This window comes from Lithobates pipiens, unplaced genomic scaffold (genome assembly GCF_037356315.1).
Source record: "Lithobates pipiens isolate NorthernLeopardFrog02 unplaced genomic scaffold, aLitPip1_a1.2 Scaffold_22, whole genome shotgun sequence".
NCBI lineage: Eukaryota > Metazoa > Chordata > Amphibia > Anura > Ranidae > Lithobates > Lithobates pipiens.
In genome coordinates this window covers 42,813,954-42,823,393 of record NW_027507784.1, presented here as the reverse complement: position 1 = coordinate 42,823,393, position 9,440 = coordinate 42,813,954, and the positions used below count along the sequence as shown (strand labels likewise).

Genomic DNA, 9,440 nt, shown 5'->3' with positions numbered 1-9,440 from the left:
ACGGCCATGTCTTTGTAGGTTTGCAGTTCTTTCCATTTTCGGATGATGGATTGAACAGAGCTCTGTGAGATGTTCAAAGCTTGGGATATTTTTTTTATAACCTAACACTGCTTTAAACTTCTCCACAACTTTATCCCTGACCTGTCTGGTGTGTTCCTTGGCCTTCATGATGCTGTTTGTTCACTAAAGGTTCTCTAACAATCTTCTGAAGGCTTCACAGAACAACTGTATTTATACTGAGATTAAATTACACACAGGTGGACGTGGACCCTATTTACTAATTAGGTGACTACTGAAAGCAGTTGGTTCCACTAGATTTTAGTTAGGGGTATCACAGTAAAGGGGGCTGAATACAAATGCACGCCACACTTTTCAAATATTTATTTGCAAAACATTTGGAAAATCATTTATCATTTTCCTTTCACTTCACAAATATGTGCCACTTTGTGTTGGGCTATCACATAAAACCCCATTTAGGTTTTTGGTTGTAACCTGACAAAATGTGGAAAATTTCAAGGGGTATGAATACTTTTTCAAGGCACTATATTTATTTCAGTAACAGGAATTAAGTAAAAATCACTTGCTTTCAGTTCTTCCTGTCCTCTGTAGGGTTAATATGTGAAGCCTCCACCCTCATTATGCAAACAGATTTTTAGTTTCGTTTCTTCCTCCTTGTGCCCGCAATGGCGTCTGCTGCTCTATTAGATGAGCTGATCTGCTCCATCTGCCTGAACCTTTATACGGAGCCGGTGTCACTGAGATGTGGACACAACTTTTGCCGGGATTGCATTGTGACTGCTCTGGATACACAGGAGGGGTATAGAGTTTATTCCTGTCCGGAGTGCAGAGATGAGTATACAGAGTGGCCTCTGCTAGAGAAGAACAGGAAGCTGTGTAATATTGTGGACAACTTCCGCTCTACACAACAAAATGAGGAGAAAAGTGAGATCCTCTGTACGTATTGTGTGGATTTTCCAGCAGGAGCTGTTAAAACTTGTCTACAGTGTGAGACTTCTATGTGTGATAAACACCTGACAGCCCACAACAAGACAGTGGACCATGTGTTAATTGCACCTACCTTGTCCTTCAGTAGTAAAAAATGCTCCATCCACAAGGACCTTCTGAAGTTTTACTGCTCCGAGGATGCCGTCTGTCTATGTGTGTCCTGCTGTCTGGTGGGAAAACATAAAGGACACCAAGTGGAACTTCTAGAAGAGGCTTTGGCCAAAAAGAAGGAGAAACTAACAAATGTTTTTGAAAAATTGAATACAAAGAGAGAGACAATTGAGCAGAAAATTTTGAATCTACAGGATGGCAAGAGAAAAGCACAAGAAAAAGCAGATGATGAGAAGAAGAGAGTCACTGTCCTGTTTGAGGATATAAGGAGACAGCTAAAGCTCCAGGAACAGAGAGTCCTGAGAGAGATCTACGGGCAGGCAGAGGAGGTCTCACAGTTATTCATTGGCCTCATCAAACAGTTGGAGATACAAAAAAATGAGCTATCCAAAAAAATTAGTCATATCGAAAAGTTGTGTAATATAAATGACCCAATAACTGTCCTACAAGATCATAAATCAGATATTGACAAAGTTCTTCAAGATCAGGAATTAGACACAGGTGACCAGAATTTGGGGAATAATTATGTTTGTAATCTGGATGATTTTATGATCTCCCTTGTGTTGCACAAATCTATAACTGATCTTATCACTAATATACAATTAAAAACCAACTTCAATATACATGATACAACAGATCTGGTACTGGATATAAAAACTGCCAATACTTTTGTGACTTTATCTGATGATCTGAGAACAGCATCCTGCTCTGAAACGCAACACATTAGACCAACATTACCAGAGAGATTTACAGAGTACCCTCAAGTGATGAGTGTGGAGAGTTTTTCCCATGGGAGACAATATTGGGAAGTAGAGGTTGGTGACTGCGGAGAATGGGATGTGGCTGTTTGCTATCCCAGTATAATGAGAGAAGGAGATGACTCTGGTGTCGGGTGTAATACCAAGTCTTGGAGTTTCCGCACAGCTGAAAATGAATATGCATATGTACATGACTCCCTGAAACAGAGGTTATATCCAAAGTCTACTGTGCAGAGATTGGGATTATATTTGGATTATGAAGGTGGCCGTTTGTCCTTCTACCAGCTGAGTGACCCCATCAGACACCTCCACACCTTCACCACCACCTTCACCGAACCCCTCCATGCTGCTTTCTATCTGGATGATGGAACCTGGGTAAAGTTCATATCTCCGGTGTTTTCTATAAAACCATAACATTTTTCTATAATTTTGTTGTGAATACAAATAAAGAGGGTGAAACATTCTGGAAATATTAACAGCTGGGACAAATAAAAGGAGCACTAAATTAAGAATATAATCCAGCGTTACTCGAAAAAGATCCTGATAGCATTTAAAATGATACATGTTCGGGAGTGTGCATGCACAAGATCTCCTACATGGCCGCCTGAGCCAAGAGCTCTGCTTCACCCCGGACTCACGATCCACACAGCCAGCGATACCCACCCCATTACAGATGTTCCCCTCACTGTACGTGACATTATCACAGAGCTCATTCCCAACACACCGCCTCACCGCCTGGAGCAAGACAGGGCCCTGGGACCCCCCAGAAAAGATGTCTCACAGAGAGATATCATCGATAAACCTTATTTTTATGCTGTAAAAGAGGAGGTCATGCGACAATCACGCACAAAGTCTAAACTACAGTACCAGGGACACCAGATGCAAATTTTCGCAGACCTTTCTCCCTCCACCATCCAAAAAAGGAGAACTCTCAAACCACTACTTACAGTCCTCACTCAACAGAACATTAGGTATCGCTGGGCCTTCCCATTCACGGTGAAGTTCACAATCCAGGGCAAAGCACACTCCTTCTCTAATCTACAGGACGGTGAGAAACACCAAGATATACAAAGGACCAAGAAATACAAGGATGAAAGACCTCCATAACATGACATCCTGAATCTCTCACCACACCACTCGCAATCGGGTACTTTCCACCGACACGGGAGTCCCTTCCATTGATGGAGCTAAGCGCTCCAAACCAAAGTTACCCTTTCGTTTGCCCCCAGTTACTTGATCCGCCAAGTTCTTAATCATTCCCTTTCCACAAGATAACCAGAGAGACTTTCTTAGCAGCCTGCATATTCATCCCACGGCCAATTTGGGAACATATGGTTTGTTTTTTCCCCACAGGGACCCGAAGTTGGGCTGGACTTGAGCCCCAAATTGCAGAGTCCTTTCCCCCCCACACTGATCAGTCTCCAAGAACCCGAGAAACAATGGAGCAAAATCACAGGGGAACTCTCTGCGAGTTTAAGTTCGAGAGCCCTCACTGCTCCTTTACGGAATCCAGATTTTGAACTTATTCTTCTCCCTAAGGGTCTCCTTCCTCTTCCCCCCTACTTGTGTGGAGTGAGGGAAGACCGAAGGAGAACCCGGGGCTGAATCCTCATACATGGTTTTTCAGAGTAATAGAGTTATTGTTATGGTTCATAGATAGCACTGAAAACAAATCTTTATTAACTGTGCATAGTTTCTGTTTTAATTACATGTTGTCGCAAGGGTGACAACCTTGCGCCTCCACCAATCCATTAGAAGCAGGATGTGTTTCTACGGAATGGGTTGTCGGTCCACCTCTAGGGGCAGCCAATGTTTAAAGGTAGGTGTCTGGCGGAAATGTACACCTCCAGTCGCCGTTGGTCTTCTAAGAAGACATGTGTTTATGTTTTGCTCCCCTCCCCCCTGTTCCTCCTTCTAACTCTCTTTTCTCCTCAAGCCTATCAACGTCTAAAGATTCCTATCAGACTCCGAACTACTGGCATCACTCACAACACTCTTAACTCTCCCCTAAAAGGTAGAAGATGGCCAAGGGTAAGTGACTGTGGCTGCGATAGCTTTTCACCCCTCTGTTCTAATGGCTGACACAACTAAAACAGGCACGGATCTCAGGGTGGCTTCACACAATGTCCAGGGTTTAAATTCACCCAGGAAAAGGAGAATAGCATTTGAACACAACCAATCCCTTAAACTGGACGTAGTGTTGCTTCAAGAGACGCACTTTCCAATTCGATACAACCCCAAATTGACATCCACAAATTCGAAACCACATTTGCGGCCTTAAAATCAGAACACAAATTTGACCCTCTAAGGCTTTAGCGGATCAATTAGATACCATCAGACTGGAGCTCAGCTTAGCTCTAACAGTGAAAGTAGAGAAACACATCCGCTGGAGCAGAGCAAAATTTTATTCACAAAAAGATAAAATAGGCCTGATGCTAGCCTCCAAACCTACCCCCAAATATCGCACACACACCCTCCCTAAATTAAGAATAGCGGGACAACCTCCAACAGCTAACCCAAATAAAATTTTGAATGAATTCTATGCCAAGCTTTACAGCACTGCCCCCACAGACAGGGGCCGATTGACCACTAGTTTCCTCCAGAACCTTCCGATACCCTCCCTATCTCAGGAACACAAAGATTTGATGGAAGAAGCCTTTTCAGCAGAAGAGATAAAGGTTATCTAAGGTCTGAAGATAGGTTCAGCCCCAGGACCAGACGGTCTCTCATCACCTTACTATAAGGCCTTTGGGGAAATCTTAGCCCCCCACATGGCAAAATTCTTCAATTCCAAATCACTGGGGTCCCCCTTAGATCCCCAACTTAATACAGCCTACATTACAGTGCTCCCCAAACCCAACAAAAATCATGAAGAAGTTGAAAACTACAGACCCATCCCCCGCATAAATAATGACCTAAAGATAATGAGAAAAATCCTCGCCAACCACCTTGCCACCTTCATTAATTGCTATGTTCATAAAGACCAAGTAGGATTTATTCCGGGCAGACAGGAACCGGAGGAAATCAGGAGGGCGGATGACATTGTCTCCCTATTACAATCCAACTGGAACGGAGGCCCCAAACAAGAGGGGCTGCTACTATCCCTTGACTTACATAAGGCCTTTGACTCAATCAAATGGCCGTACATCTTCACCCTTATGGAAAAGTGGGGCTTTGGTAGCTGCTTCATGGGGGTCCTCCAATCCCTATACTCCACCCCGAAGGCCAGGATCTGCCTACAAGTCCATTACTCTACTCCCCTTAGTATTCCCAGGGGTACTAGACAGGGGTGTCTGCTTTCCCCCTTAATCTTTGCAGTCACAATTGAAACACCGGCGATTGCAATATGCACTAATCCCAACATCCTATGTGTGACCTGCGGCACACAAATCCACAAATGTGGTTTGTTTGCAGAAGATATGCTGCTCTTCCTATCATCTCCGGTCACCTCCCTCCCTAACCTATGCAGACTCCTGAAAGAGTTCACAATGCTTTTGGGACTACATGTGAACTACACTAAGTCCCGCGTTCTCAACATATCCCTCAAGCCAGAAACAATAGCGATGTTTCAGAGCGCCTTAGAATTTAGGTGGAGTGACTCCTCCATAAGCTATTTAGGGATTAAGCTCACAGCTAAAAAAGAACATCTTTACTTAGCTAACTTCCCACCTATATACCACAAGCTTGAAGTCGACCTAGGAAACTGGGCCAAGGGGGAACTCTCCTGGCTAGGGAGAATTAATTCTATAAAAATGACACTCCTCCCGCAATCTCTTCAGGGCCCTCCCAATAAACATTAAAAAAGACCATTTGAAATCCTTCCAAAGGAAAGTCAATAAATTCATCTGGGAAGGGAAAGGACACAGAATTCCTCAAAAAACCTTATTCCTAACCAGGCCACAGGGGGTGATTGGGGCTACCTCGCTTGTTGTGGTATTATCAAGCAGCAAGAATAGCACAGGTTTCCACAGTATATTCCAGGTTAGAGAAACCTGACTGGATACAAATAGAGAGGCAGGCTGCCCCAACCTTCACCTTAGACTTCTTGTTGTGGGTCCCCACTAGGGACCGACCCCCAGTCTTCTCACCAATCCTATTGCAATCACTAAACCTGTGGGATAAGTTGAAACCTGAACCTGCACTCACCTCGGGATGCCGACCCCTAGCTCATATCTTCAACAACCTAGACTTTATCCCAGGCCAAGACATCAAAGCATTTAAATGGTGGTTGGACAAGGGGTTGTATCGAATCTGCCACTTCTTCACCTCCACTGGACCAATTTCCCTGAATTTTTGTGTGCAACAGTTAGAGATTCCAACATCAGACCGCTTCAGATTTCACCAGATACATAATTTTCTTCACAAAATCTGTCCGGAGAAACCCACTCCTCCCAGATTCACACTATACGAAATATGGTGTGAGTAGACCACAGAACAGAGGGGTGGAATCTCCATTATATATCAGTCACTTGCCCATCAGTCTTGCAAAACCCCATATATGGCCGCTTGGTAGAATGACATCTCCATAAATTGGGACGCAGAGAGATGGCGGGCATCTTACTCTAGAATTTTTAAGGACATCAGAAATATTTCACTAATTGAATCTAATTAAGGTTGTCAAGGTAATGACTAATTGAGGTTGTCAAGGTAATAACCAGATGGTACCTTACCCCAGCTAATTTGGCCAAAATGTATCCAAAGACAGACCCTCAGTGTTTCCAAGGATGCCAACTTACAGGATCTGCAGCCCACATCTGGTGGGAGTGCCCCAGAATAAGGTCGTTCTGGAGCAGGATTTTTTCCCTGATCCAGAAAGTGACAGATCTCCAAATACCAAGAACCCATGCCAATGCCCTTCTCAATGCAAATCTACCCAAGACTTCTAAATACAACCGCAAATGAATCCACTTAATTTTACTGGGCGCCAAGCTAACTATAGCCTAAGCCTGGAAACAACTCAGGGTTTCCCTTGCAGCTGCTAAATGTAAAATATCTTGGATTATGTCCCAAGAAAAACTGACTGGCATCCTCCTAAACACCACAGCTCAGTTTGAAGCAACTTGGGAACCCTAGACTTGACATATGCACATCTCCCTCATAGGGGTACAACCATAAATATTATCGGCCTGCTCTGGATCCTCAAATCTTTTCTTTCCCCTATTTCTCCCCTTTATTCTCCTCCTACTCAGCTCCTCTCCCCTCCCCAATATGGCCCTCCATGACAACTGGAGAGACCCTCCGACTTAAGCGCCATATGGCTTATTTAACAGAGGGCACGCTCATTGGAGCTATCTAGCTAAGCTCCCGAAGTCCTAAACTTTGCGTTTGACCCCAGGCTAGAATATTGATATTGTGAATTTATAGGAGCTTGGGTAGGAACCACCAGGCACAGTATGTTCCCTTTAGGGGTGCCGGAGGAGCTCTCCCGGGTCCCTAGATGCTAATCAATTCTGGCCAGAGTGTGTTACAGAGTGGAAAGAGCTAACCCAGAAGATAGTGTCCCTGCCTTACTGAAACAGTTATAGTTTTATAATGCATTTGAGTTATGATGTTTCTCTAACGGCTGTTGTATTGTACAAATAAAAGAAAAATTTTTTTGAAAGAAGATGATACATGTTCATATCACTTCTACTAAATATTATATCTCCAATCTTTCTGGGATAAGAAAAAGGGACAACTTTTAGGACAATAGGAAAAGTACAACCCCCACACCCCTATACAAAAAGGGCAAGAAAAGGTAACATGCCAATGATTACCGTATATACTCGAGTATAAGCCAACTTTTTCAGCACATTTTTTTATGCTGAAAAAACGCCCTCGGCTTATACTCGAGTGGCGGTCTCCTGCTGTGTCATGCAACTGTTCGGCAGCCGTCCACTGTAACAAAGCCCCGTTGTTTTCCAGTACCTGCTGCATTTCCCACCCTAGGCTTATACAAGTCAATGCGTTTTCCCAGTTTTTTGTGGTACAATTAGGTGCCTCGGCTTATATTCGGGTCAGCTGATACTCAAGTAAATACGGTAGTTAAAATTACAAGTGCTTTTTTTAACAGATATTTTTTCCTTTATACTGGATTTTTAAAATAAAAGTCACAATTTAAAGGTTGGATAAATTTTCAGCGCATTATAACACTTTTTGTAGTAAAATATTACATTTATATGTTTACAATTTTTAGTGTGTGTAAGAGGGGAGAATCACAGAATCACAGTGCCAGTGACGGGTATCATTCCAATAACTTGGAAAATAGTAGGCAAATAAAAGGTGGATTTTAAATGCCCCTCCACTGGACACAAATACTTCACAAGGTATTAAAAATCCATATACGTCTTTATTTGATTGAGTTAAAAAACATTCATAAAATTATATATATATATATATATATATATATATATATATATGCATATATTTTTACAGACATTTTTCCTAATTGTAGTGTTGTTCCCCCACTTTTCGATATCTGTTTTGAATAGTTCTTGCCTGGTTCTAGGATTTGATGTGGCCTCACAGACATGGTGACCAGTGGTTTGTCTCTATAGATCCATATAGGTAAGTTCTATTTCTGCAGTCCATGGGCTCAGCCTCACTTTTCCCACAATATATATACTTTTTTGACTCTTTGGGAAACATGTATAAGCATGAATATCTCTTATTTTTGTAGTTTTGCGTCTGGAGACTTGTTAAACCTCCCACCGGCTGGTGAGACTTTATTCACACACAATATAATCATTTTATCTATACTGGTGATCCAATTATACATTAATGAGATTTTACACAGCTGCAGCAAGGTATTTCGACAATTTATATTTTTTACTCCCTCCCTCCCTCCCTTTCCCTCCTCCCCTTCCCTCCTTCCCCCCTTTCCCTCCTCCCCAGGGCATAGTTATTAGTGATGGACGAACTTCCGACGGGATGTTTCGCGAACGCGAAACGCGGGCGATAGTTTGCGAACCGTAACGTTCGCGGCGGACCCCATTGACTTCAATGGGAGGCGAACTTTACAAACCTACAGGTCATATTTGCAGCCACAAAATAATTACTAGCTGTGCACACATAGTCCCACCACATGGCCAATGACATAACACATATATGAGGTGAATCTGGGATCGACAACTACAAGCATTCTTTTTTTATATGGGAAATTGTTGTGACAATTCAGGACTGTCGAGCGCATGAAGGCAATGGAGGAGAGGGAAGGTCAGGGTAGGCAAAGAAGAGGGTGCAGGAGATGATCACCAGCAGCGTGACATACAGCAATGACACCTGCACCGTGATAGAGTCATCTGACACCAGCACCGTGATAGAGAGCACTGACATCAGCAGCGTGACATACAGCAATGACACCTGCACCGTGATAGAGTGATCTGACACCAGCACCGTGATAGAGAGCACTGACATCAGCAGCGTGACATACAGCAATGACACCTGCACCGTGATAGAGTGATCTGACACCAGCACCGTTATAGAGAGCACTGACATCAGCAGCGTGACATAAAGCACTGACACTAGCACCGTGATATACAGCACTGACACCAGCACTGTGATATACAGCACTGACACCTGCACCGT

The 9,440-nt window shown here is 43.3% G+C and overlaps 1 protein-coding gene across 1 annotated transcript; it reads left to right on the top strand.

The window, feature by feature from the left end:
• The first annotated feature begins 655 nt into the window (after window positions 1-655).
• Window positions 656-7,479, top strand: LOC143923689 (E3 ubiquitin-protein ligase TRIM39-like). Its single transcript, XM_077447495.1, has one exon. The coding sequence runs from the start codon at window positions 684-686 to the stop codon at window positions 2,286-2,288; it is 1,605 nt and encodes a 534-aa protein (XP_077303621.1). The 5' UTR covers window positions 656-683; the 3' UTR covers window positions 2,289-7,479.
• Window positions 7,480-9,440: the final 1,961 nt, after the last annotated feature.

What these genes read in the sequence shown, in the direction of transcription:
- LOC143923689 (XM_077447495.1), top strand. Translation starts at nt 684, where the DNA reads ATGGCGTCTGCTGCTCTATTAGATGAGCTGATCTGCTCCATCTGCCTG.